This window comes from Anopheles ziemanni, chromosome 3 (assembly GCF_943734765.1).
Source record: "Anopheles ziemanni chromosome 3, idAnoZiCoDA_A2_x.2, whole genome shotgun sequence".
Lineage (NCBI taxonomy): Eukaryota > Metazoa > Arthropoda > Insecta > Diptera > Culicidae > Anopheles > Anopheles ziemanni.
The window spans coordinates 54,143,203-54,155,489 of record NC_080706.1 but is presented as its reverse complement, the minus strand read 5'-3'; the positions used below and the strand labels follow the sequence as shown (position 1 = coordinate 54,155,489).

General features: G+C 44.4%; 1 protein-coding gene across 1 annotated transcript; it reads left to right on the top strand.

The window, feature by feature from the left end:
• The first annotated feature begins 2,858 nt into the window (after positions 1–2,858).
• Positions 2,859–11,005, top strand: LOC131285009 (transmembrane protease serine 9). Its single transcript, XM_058313869.1, has 9 exons — positions 2,859–2,928; positions 5,067–6,011; positions 6,085–6,187; positions 6,977–7,254; positions 7,320–7,652; positions 9,047–9,181; positions 9,385–9,708; positions 9,825–9,933; positions 10,373–11,005. Exons 1-9 carry the CDS (start codon positions 2,859–2,861, stop codon positions 10,989–10,991), a joined length of 2,916 nt encoding a protein of 971 aa, XP_058169852.1. The 3' UTR covers positions 10,992–11,005.
• Positions 11,006–12,287: the final 1,282 nt, after the last annotated feature.

Below are 12,287 nucleotides of genomic sequence, written 5' to 3'. Positions count from 1 at the left end.
TGTCAAACAAACTGTCAATCATGATATCCAGAGTCTATCAAATAAAATATGTATAATATTAAATTGCACAGTAGGTGCAAAATATTGAATAAAACCGTGCAGATTTAACTGTTAAAAGCTTTAAACTTTAACACTAGTTTGGTAGCAATTTTATAAAAAAAAACATCGATAGGTAGATTCGGAAGCTGATTGTTTGCTAACTGGATAAAATGGAACCCTTCTGAACTAATTTTACATTCGATGAACCAAATCATATTTATTTATTAAATAACCGTCTAGTCTAGTAAGCACCTAAGGGGGTAAGCATGACCGGAGACGGTCGTAACGCCAAGTAAGAAGAACCTCCATGAGCTAGAGTAATTTAAATGTAACGAATTTTTAAAACTGTATTTGTGAGAGTTCTGACTATTAAACCATTGGTTTTGGGTACTTCCTTTGCAATTCGCAAATCATTTTCAGTTTCATTTAAAAGAGAAAACACGAAGCGAATTTATAACCCGTATTCATTCACAGAGTCTGCAATAACTTGAGGTTGTGATCATTTGGTTTTAAACAGTTAAAAAATCACTTCTCTCGTGAACAACATTAGAGGCAAATGGAATGCATTGCCAATAATTGCTAACAGAATCACACAATTTTAACTACGCAAAGTAAACGTAGATCGTTTCTTTTCCATTCGAAGTTTACTTACACTTATAATTTACATTAATGTATATACATAGCAAGAATTACCTAATGAAATGGTTTCTTTGACAACTCACAGATTGAAACAACATACTTAAGCACCTATACTCATGATCGGTCAATACAAAAATGTTTCGCAGGATGTCGTAATTTTATTAATCAAAATTTTAACTGATTTTTAAGAACTAGCACGTGTGCTCTAAAAAAATAGAGCAAAAGAAATCCTTTAAAAAACACGTTAAACTCTCAAGGCGTTGACGGGTTGAATTTATAATTTTGCGATGAATCCTAGGTATCGTAATAAAGGCGGTTTGCTTAAAATTTCCATGTCTAGGCAAAGGACAAAGACAGTACATGGAAAAGTCTAGTAAGCGGCAACCCTTGCACGACCCTCAAATATACAATCTACCGCAGGATCATCTAATCTAGGTATCAAGTTGCGACGAGCCTACAATTCGTGCGCGAACTTAAACAGCATGCATGTATAGGCTAATGCTAGCAACAGCCTCGAGAGCACCAGACGCTACTAGCTTTCCCAGCCGTTTAACAAATGATACGATGAGTCAAGAATGCGTTGGTGGCCTCCATTTGGGCCCTCCCTCGGTACCTTACTCGTCGGTTTAACCTCACCCGCGAGAACAAACGAGTTTGTTTGCATTAAGGTTAACGGTTCAAGGATAGGTTCACGATTAGCAGTTTAACACTCTGGCAGACGTATGCAATGGGGGTTTTCGGTGATACGATCTCTGCAGCCAAGCGTACAAACAGACGCCGCAGCAGAAGATCAGCGGAAAAATCGGACCAACATTCCTAGCCAGTGATTCCGGAAACTCCGACACTCAGCCGACAAAATGGATGGGATCGCGAATCCACCCGCGTTGGTACCTGCAGACGTCCCAGGTTGGGTGCCTACAGGTGACTGCGGGATTCCCGGACTTTAAAACAAGATCCCGCGCTCGCGATCGTAAGTGATAGCGGTGCGTTAATCACTGCCGATCGCCACAAGAATGGCGACCCATGACTCAGCAGTTGAATAAACTCATTTTCTTTTGCTACGCCGAACATTTCACGGTCAATCGCGGATGGGCTGTTGGTGTTGTTCGGTTCGGATTTTCCTTGACGTGTGATGCGACCACGATGATCACTCGCTGTTTCACTCGGTTTCAAAGTAGCGCCGATTAGTCGAGCCCCATCACAGGCCTAGGTCCTTCCTGCTGGGTGTGTGCAGCTGTATGTGTCTCTAGGCTTCCGTTCAACCGCTGATCCCCCACGGTTCGCAAACCAAAATTGAACGGCACCGAACTGAACGCACTAAAACCCAAACAAACGTAGTTTGACGATCGCGAATTCGCGCGGCCTAACGCGTGCGCTGAAGACTCGAGAGTCTTAAGATCTGCACGCAAGTAACTCACGACGCCAACTGTTGAGTTCCACTATATAAACGGGGTGTCCGATCGGGCGTTGTTGGATTGTGCGCGGGAAAGCTGGTGGTCCACATGGTCTTGCACGCGTTCGTCATTCGTTGATCGACAGTCGTAGTGAAACAATAGCGAATTGAACATTGCGCGGCGGACCAAGGTAGGACCGTCCGAACTGAAGTGAACAATTCGAGCCTCTGTAATCCCGCTTTTTCCAGCAAAGGGCCAATTTTATCGTGCTGTGAAGTGACGTGCATCAATTATGGTGAATGGGAAACTTTCGAAAGGGATTCAAGGGCCAGTCGGAAGATCATAAGTCACTATAAACGTGCGACATCGAGTAAAAGTGCATCGAAAACGAGCCCCCTTGCGCTCAATCAAACAAGCTGTTGATCTTCTATGAGCCGGATTGTTAAAATTGTGTGAACTGCTACGAAAGCCCTCCAGCATGTGATCATACAGCGCACCGCAAACGAAAGAAGAAAATAAACACGTGAATAAGTGGCCACTCTTCTGTACTTTCGAGCGAGAATTGCGTATGCGCCAAGATCACACGGCGTAGCGCGGCGGCGGTTTGTTGGAAAACTGTGGCAAGTGGGCAACAGCAGTGAAGCAAGTCAAGGTTACTCGTGGGGAAACGGAATCGAACGGTGTCGGCCCGGTCGATTCGGCCACTCACCGGCTGAAGTGAGACTCGCGCGGACCGTAAACGGAAGGCAAAACGGGAGGGAGGACAACCCCGTAAGAAAGGACATCATGCAGTGCAGAATCGGTCGGCCCAGTTTGCCGATCGTCGTGCTGACGCTGACGGCGATTCTGAACGACGGTGAGTGCAACAGATGAGTGAGTTGTTGTTTGTACGCCGTGAAGTACGCCGTGGCGATCGCGTTCAATCGGCTCGCCACGTGCGTCTCCGGCTGCACCGGTGGATGCAATCGAATGAAAAAATGAATTGAAAAGTGAAACTGGAAGCGTAAATCCACGCGAAGACGTGTGGCTACAGCCCAACCGTGTGCTCTGGTTCGCTTCAGTGATCTCGGTGACTTCGGTGGAACCAGGCTGGACGGTAAATAAATTGAGCGATATAGCGTAATATGATGTGTGTGCTCTGGCGACGCACGTCCCGCGAACAGTGTCGAAAAGTCAGCAAACCGTGTTGTGATTGTGAAAAATTATTATCATCCACCGTTTGTCAACGAAAGACTTGGGCGGGGATTACCCAAGCGACGAACCTTTCTTTAGCAGCGCAGATGGCAAAGCCGGTAGTGAAACGGGCTCTGTTGCATGAAATTATCATAAATTATTCCAACGCGTAAATTTTTTTAAGATTCTAGTTTCCAGTTTGGCTAGTTTGGTTAGGTTAGCCCGGGTTATGTTTGGGTTTTGATTTTGGGAAAAACAATAATTTGTCATATGAAAAAGTTCCATTCTAGACGACCGGGTAGGCCCCAAAATGACTAACAGTTTTATTATAAAGTTAATTGAGTGTGGTTTACTGGTTTATTGCAATCGAGTCAAAACAATTTGATCGTATCGTAACAATATATCCCTCCGTACGATCGTTGCTAATCAGAAATCTAATAATAAAAAACAGCTTAATCATCGATCAGCTCTTCGTTTTGCTGTTTTATGAAACTGTCATGAATTATCATCATAAATTAATCCAACAAGTACATTTTTTGATGATTCTAGTTTCCAGTTTGACTAGTTTGGACAGGTTAGCTCGGGATATGTTTGGGTTTTGATTTTGGGAAAAACAATACTTCGCCATTCTAAACGAACGGACAGACCCCATCATGAGTGACCGTTTTATTATAAAGTTAATTGGCTGTGATTTACTACTTTGTTGCGATCGAGTCAAAACAATGTGATCGAAAAATTCCATCCGTACGACCGTTGCTAAATAGAAATCTAATTAGTAAAAAAACAGTTTAATCATCAATCAGCTAATCGTTTTGCTGTTTTGTGAAACTGGATGAGTTTGCCTGTTTTTATATCAAGGCCGTTTCTAACAATTCTTTAAAGAATTTATCTACTTTAAAATAAAGACAAATATAACAATCTTCAAAACGGGTATTGTATAAATAGCTATATAGCTTCAGCTATGAATATAGTTTTAACTACATACATATTTTTACCATCCGGGATCAGACGGTGCGATACTCCGTTCCAACCCTCCCCATTCTTGCGCTCGTTAGCGTAGATCAGTTCTTAAAGATGGTAACCAAAGCACTATCACTACCGTTTAGTTTTGCTCAGTTACATCAAAAACCTGTTTGTTTAATATATTTTATGCCTGTTCTCGAACCAGCCGGGCTAACTACTTTCAAACGGGTTCGCCCATGGCCAGTGACCTTGTGGGTGAACTTGGATATTTCTGCACCTTTTGGGCATCGCGACCACCACGGGCAAGTTCGTTATCCGATCGCAGATTTGTGTTTACTGGTTTACTGGTTGCGATTACTGGTTTGAGTGTGTATATGTGCATGGGTTTTTGATTCACTTAATTGATCTCGAGCGATCGCCCGACTGGCGGACGGCAATCGCCTGCATCTAATTTACAGCCAGAAACCTTATTTTCCCTCCCGTTGATCCTTCAACTATAGGCCATCGCAATTGCAAAAATCCATTAGCCAACCGTGTTGTCTGCAGCAGAGGCAAAAAGAAAGAAACAACGGCCAAGGGAAACGGATTTACATCACAGCCGAAACCAAGCATAACGGCTCAGATGTTGGAGTTCCTTGGCGCTTGCCCTTCGCAGCCGTAGAGTTCTGTTGGTGTTACCTTGACCGTTCAGCTTCGTATACGTCCGATCAGGCTGTAATCTATTTCACCTGTGCCGGCGTCTTAGTTCTTATATCTTCACACAAATACACGTAGCTCAATGTAAACTGTTCTACGAGTGCAAGTTTCGGGTATTTTCGAGAAAATATCTTCATTTCTTTCTACTTTCTTCTGTTGCAGTGTTAGCCAATCCTTGGGGCAACTATTACGACTACAATGGTTACGCAGCACCGACACAGGTGTATCAGTTCAATCAGCGCGTGGAACATCACCGGACGCGAATACCGGACAGTGTTCCCGCCTCGTCCGGTACCATCAACTGCAGCTGCACAAAGCTGCGATACTGCACGAAGATACTGGAAATGCTCAAGACGCCCAAGTCGAGCTACGGGAACTTTAACTCCAAGCTCAAGCAACTCGCCTGCGGCTACGGTACGGACAACGAGCCCAATATTTGCTGTCCGCACGACGACAGCTGGTTGCGGGACGACGTTTCGGAGGTGGGAAACACCCACAATCGGCACCATTCTTCTGAAGAAGAGGAACATGACGGCATCGGCTGGGACGAGGGTTACACAAACCGGAAATCGGACGGTGGACAGTTGTGGTCGCGGGAACGCTTCAAGTACGTCCCGGCAACGGTGGAAACCGGAAAGCGAAGAAACCAACCCACCACGACAACCACGACCAACAAACCACCGCGCGTTGAAGCTGCCGGTTGGTGGAACCAGAAACCGCACATCAGTAACGCCATCGTCGGCTTTGAGGATCCGAAAACGATGAAGAACTGTCCACCGGAGATTTACCCGCACGATGCGGTACCACGGCCCACGAAACCGTACGTTGCGCCCGTGATGCGTAGGCGTACCACTACGACGAGACGCCCTGGCGTAGTTTTAGGCGAAAATCGTCTAGCTGAAGCCACGATCCCGCCTTTTACCACAACGGATCTACCACCGACGACAACGGAGCTCATAACCACGGTGCTTCCAACGGTGGTTCCCGATCGGCCAACGATCAATGCAGCACTTTGTGGCCTGTCGGTCAACACACGCATCGTTGGCGGAGAAACAGAAGTTCCCGGACAGTTCCCGTGGATGGCCCGGCTGGCGTACCGGAATCGAAGTACGTGGCGTAAAAGATAAACGGAAGGGGTATCGTTATTTAAGTTTATTAAACAAACTTTTTATTCCTTTAGCTTCCGGAAGAGTCACTTATCGTTGCGCCGGGTCGCTGATAACCAATCGCCATGTCATCACAGTGGCTCACTGTGTCACGAATCTCATCGACGAACTTGAACTGTAGGTATCCTGACAAATATACGAAGTTGTAGTGTAGGTATAAGTATAATGCAACTACGTATTTACTGGTTTGAAATGCCTATTGAACTAGTAAATTCATCTAGTCAGTAGTCCCTATCCAACTAAGTTTATTTAGCAGTGGAAAATTGTTTGCAATAACTTCTCGTCCGTTCAATTTGCTTGTCCTTTGAAAATTGTTCGACAATGCATTTAAAATACAGTAAAGGATTACTTTTGTTTTTTTATTATTTGATATGCGTGTTTTATCTTAAAATCATCGTTTATATAAATCACCACCCAAATATGTTTCGTATGACCATAAACATTACGTTCAGTTCAGTTCAAGTAAAACTTAAAGAATTTAATTAGTCTGTAAATGAAAAGTTCAAGAGTGTTGAAAGGCTTTCATAATCTGCATGTATTTTTGTAAAATTTTCTAAAATTCTCAAAAAATTTTTGATTCGGATAAAAACTTAAAAAAATGGACTTTAAGAGGTATGCTTCAGTTAAACCATATCGATAAAAATAAATTACTTTCACTGTCGATAAAGAGCTACATTTTGCTTCCCTACACTGACGTTCTTAGGAGGGACGGCAAAATATACAAGCGTGTTATGTTATTATATTTAAATACGGTAACATTTTGTTTATATCGGAAAAAATATCGTTTTTTCAACGAATACACTGTCCATTTTTAGTTCAGAAATATTCTAAACCACATAATTGTTTCACTCATATTTATGTCTCTATCGCAACTTATTTAATTTCCTTCATTCTTTCTATTATCAGAACCAGCATTCGTTTGGGTGATCTTGAGTGCAATGCCGTCACAGACACACGGTGCAGTACGCGATTTCAGGACTTTGAGATCGAACGCGTCCTGCCGCACGAAAGCTACGATACGCCCAAGTACGCCAACGACATTGCGCTAGTCAAACTGCGGGAGACGACGGAAACTTACAACATCATCAGTCCACTCTGCCTACCAACCGACCAGTATGCGCCTTACGCGCTCAACCTCACCGGACAGATGGGAATAATCGCCGGTTGGGGATCTACTAGCAACAGTAAGTAGATCCGTTGGCATTCAATCAGGATTCGTCCGTTAACTCTCATGCTCATCTTCTTGCAGGAAGTAACACCCCGAGTCCCACACTGCAGTGGCTGCGGCTGCCGATCGTGGATACGGCCGGATGTGCCAACGCGTACGCGCGCTATAGTGTGAACTCGCGTGTCCCCATCATTGTGTCCGGAAACCAAATGTGCGCCCAGGGTCAGGAGAACCGGGACGCGTGCCAGGGTGATTCGGGTGGCCCGCTGATGAACGAGGCCATCTCAAACCGTGACCGGTTCGTGCTACTCGGGCTTGTGTCCTTTGGACCGCGAACGTGCGGCGTCTCGAACTTCCCGGGCGTCTACACACGCATTTCTTCGTACATCGGGTGGATATTGGCCAACATTATGCGCTAGCTGTTGCCGTCGTCGTTTGTGTTTTGTGACGCGCCACGACAGGCCGGGAAGGATGGTGTAGGCATCGGCAAGGCAGGGTGCCGACATAAAATGGGGTTTTTTCTCATTAGCTTCGTAAGCGATGCATGATTTTTGTTTTTCTTCGTTCTACACGGGGGCAGTTGAAACCTAGTGAAATTCCAATACAATCCATGACTGAATAGTGTGACGCCGGTTGTTTTGTTTTATTTAACTCTCCGATTTCTTTGCCGCCATTCTTTGACTTGGTTCCGTATTGTTTAAGTCCTTTTTTATTTTCGCAGATTGAAATTTGTCTTTCATTTTTCTATCTCAACAGCTCTCAGCATGATCGCACGATCTTGGATCTCGGGTACGACTAGCGAGCACTAGGTGGCGCTACGAGCAACGTTTAAAAAGATTTTAATTATTTTTTTTTTTGTTTTGTTTTTTAATGTGTCTGTTCCACCTGATGAAGCAATTCGTTCTCGACGACCGACGTTCACCTTCAGCCAAAGCCATGCCCTGCTTCCCTTTCGTTCGTATTTTGGCGTCCGGCAAATTTTGCTGATAGCGCCCGCTGGACCAGAGGATCGTCGGTATTGTTGGTTACAAAAAAAAATTGTGTTTTGTTTGCTTCTCACACATACGCACACGCACAAAAACATATGCATAAACCATCAGCGGGGATGTTTCAAAGCGCTGGATAACCTTCGCCGCGCTCCGAAACCCGCGCAGCACAAAGACATTCGAATGCAGAAAACCAGTTATCACATCAAACCGGTACCGTATCCAAACAACACTGGCCAAAAAGGAGAGGATCTACGGTTCATCGCTGTCGTCATTTAGATTGATTTAGATGGGTGATCCGCCGGAGGGACACTACTGGATTGAAAAAAGAAACAAAACTGGAAGTTCCTCCAATTATAAAGATCAAATACTGCTTCATTCACGATGAGCTATCATTGTTTCAAGCGCAGCACAGATAAACGTCATGTATTACTTTGGGAATCCCTATCCCGATAATGTATTCCTGCCCTCCGATGCCGGCGAGAACTGGGGCTCCGACACTACCGACGATCATCGCTATATAATTTTGTCTATTGCGGAAATTCTTTGCTCATGAAAGAGAGCCTCGCGATCGTAGCGCGAGGGCGATCCGAGACGATTGATTCAAACATTCGCGAGTTGTTATGCACCGCCCGCGGTTCCTTGTTGGCTCTCGTCTTTCTGCTATCTCTCTTTGAAGCACTCTCTCTCTCCCTGAAAACGAGGATCGCGGGGATCTTGCTTCGAATGCAGTTCTACTACCCTGTAGTGCGGGTAATCGAAGCGACAGAGATTGTTAGTCATTCAGAGACCTCCGAACGAACTAGTCCGCGAGGTCGACAGTATTGTCAGTTGTATCCTATTGTAGAAAACGCATGCTTTCAACGGCCATGGGCATCCAGGCTTTCAATCGTCGGCTGTATCACTTGGAGCTGGCAGCCTTCCTAATCCTGCTGGTGCTTGGAACGTCCGTCGCACGTAAGTGTAGTTGCCGGTTATCTCCGTACGCTTTCTGGTGACCTTAGGGTTGTTTAGGAATCGAGCGTGATAGAAGGCCGGACACTCTACTACCAAGCAGCCCTTCATGGAATCACTTGTCAAGCGGATCGGTTCCTGCACATCTGCGATGCAAATATGAATTGCTAAGCTTACAATATTCATCACGATTTCACGGTTCACAGAGGAATGTAAATCACCCGACGGTGCGCCAGGTCAGTGTATACTCCTGCGGAACTGCAACACCTTGTACACGCTGATCCAAAAGAAGCCCCTACTCGCCGCCGACGTCGGCTTCCTTCAACGCTCCCAGTGCGGCTGGTCCGCAGAGACGAATCATCCCCTGGTTTGCTGCACCGATGGGCTGGTGGCGGCGCCCGTTCGCGTTGGATCCGGCTTGTTGCCGACTCCGGGACAATGCGGCATTCAGACGAGCGATCGCATCTTCGGCGGTGTCAATACGCGCATCGATGAATTCCCATGGATAGCGCTGCTAAAATACGCTAAACGTAAGTACACGGCGCAGCGGTGCGAACCGGCGATCTCACGTACACATCGGGTCGGAGATCAGTGACGTGATTGTTGCCGTTGATTTTTTTTTCATTTCTTTACTTTTCCCTATCAGCAAACAACGTTTTCGGATTTCATTGCGGAGGTGTGCTCATAAACGATCGCTACGTCCTAACGGCATCACACTGCGTAAATGGCAGAGATATACCGGCTACTTGGAATCTGTGAGTGAATATCATCATACTTCCACTTTATGTACTCTCCCGCGATGTTTTTTTTGTAACATTATTTGGATAATATGTTAAAGGGGGATCGTTGTGATCGTTCAGACTGCCGAGGATTTTTTTATACAAGCACTACTTTAATTAGCAGCAAGCTTTTAACATTTTATCCATTAGTCCTCGTTCTCACTGTTTTTTATGTTTGCACCTCGAGTACATTTTATGCTTTTAGGCTACATAATTTTACAAAGAATTCTTCAAACTGGCCTTTAGTCTACCAGACCGTTTATGAAACCGTTTGATTCGCTGCCATTGTTAGCAATCCTTGTTAAAAGCTACCTGGCATCGGGAAGATTTCCAAAATACCTGCACATTGGAAGCAAAGTTTGCTCCGCTTTACGAGGCACATTTATCTCATATAATCACATCCACATCTTTACAGTGCCGAGGTACGACTGGGCGAATGGGATACCTCGACGACCGAGGATTGCGAAGGCATGGGTGACGACGTGGACTGTGCACCGCCACCGATCGATGTGCCGATCGAGCAAAAGATTCCGCATCCCCAGTACGATCCCAACTCTCTCGAGCAGTATAACGATATCTCCCTGCTTCGACTACAAAACGCGGTGGCCTATTCGGACTTCATCAAACCCATTTGCCTGCCGATGCACGAGAGCCTGAAGACGCGCGACTACGTCGGAATCCGGATGCAGGTAGCGGGCTGGGGCCGTACTGCTACGGCACGCTTCAGTAACATCAAGCAGAAAGTCGCCGTCGATGGGGTCGGGCTGGACACGTGTAATCAGGTGTACCAGAAGGAAAAGGTGCTGCTACAACCGTCGCAGCTGTGTGCCGGCGGAGAGGCTGGCAAAGATTCCTGCCAGGGTGATTCCGGTGGTCCGCTGACTGGAACTCATACGGCCGCCGGTCTCCAGTATTGGTACTTGATCGGGTTGGTTTCGTTCGGACCAACACCGTGCGGACAGGCCGGCTGGCCTGGTGTTTACACAAAGGTCGATCGATACGTGGATTGGATTACAAACACGATTGTATTATAAAAGCGGCAATAAAAATCGAGAACGAGGTTGCATGGTGTGAGCAAAATTATGCATACAATAAAGTGAAATCTAACTAAGAGCAAATAATGAAACGTGTTTGCATCCCGTGATTCATTCATATTTTTCGCCTCGGTAAGTACGGTTGAATAAGGGAAACCCCAGAAAGTTGAAGATTATATAAAAAATCGGTTTAACAAACAGTACTGAAGAGCATCGATTATGTAAATATTAAATATGTTTTTCCCCTATTGTTTTCTTAGCATTATTGAATCATATTGCGTAGTGCTAAATGTATTTTATTTGCACTTCATACGCAAGTGCGCTCAAGTGTTTGAAAAGATCACCTCATAAAACAAATGAAATTTTCAAAATATCCAATCTTCAGTTAAAAATAACCTGCGATCAGCCTATCTTTCACTAAGTAACATTTAACTGCTGTACATGCACCAACGATATAATAAGATTCATATTAATTTTCTTCTATAAAGTAAATCACTATAATAGTGAAAATATATCATCTTGCTGGTTACCAACATATCAATAATATGGTTATAAAGATGTTATTTACGTCGGAAAACCTTTTAGAACTTCTTTTAATTGATCCTCAAACTGCAACTACAACAAGGATAAACATTCAACATTGGCATTAATTCAATGATGCTTATCGCCGCTAAATCGATTGCTTACACCCTCAATGTACAACTTCGATTACACTTCCCCGTGCAATGAGGGAGCGAAGGTCGATAAGCGACAGTTCTTTGAACAATTGTGAGCTCACCACATGAAATATGCCGGAACGAAACGCCCCATAATCAGCAAAAGCCTAGATAAGTTTCTAGGGGCGAATTGTTTGATTTCTAACGTTTATATTTATCCACTAATATATATTTATATTCCTTGCCCATCATTTAGCCACATTTAATCCCTCTAACCGTAAACGATCAGACCCACCTATAATTTGTGTATGTTAATGAGCGTCGACGCCGAATATTTCATATGGTATGTTTTAAAATCGTCCAGTAAAATAGTTTATGGAATATGGATCTTTGAAAAATGAAATAAATGACTATTTTAAAACTATCTAGAACAGCATGGAAATGTAACTTAGTATACCAATAACGCCATTTAGTATTTTTTTACGGTCCCTCTAAATGAAATAACTGTGGACTGCACGGGTATCATCATGGGGTTAACCTTAAATGTACACGTTTTTCCATTTCCAAATTGTGAAATTGTAAACATTTGTTCAAGTACACGCGAAATGTAATTATGTTAATATATATTCGTGGATTTATT

What these genes read in the sequence shown, in the direction of transcription:
- LOC131285009 (XM_058313869.1), top strand. Translation starts at nt 2,859, where the DNA reads ATGCAGTGCAGAATCGGTCGGCCCAGTTTGCCGATCGTCGTGCTGACG. An exon ending in GATATTGGCCAACATTATGC is followed by an intron (nt 7,653 to 9,046) that starts GCTAGCTGTTGC and finishes CGAGGTCGACAG; the next exon opens with TATTGTCAGTTGTATCCTAT. An exon ending in GCTTGGAACGTCCGTCGCAC is followed by an intron (nt 9,182 to 9,384) that starts GTAAGTGTAGTT and finishes CACGGTTCACAG; the next exon opens with AGGAATGTAAATCACCCGAC.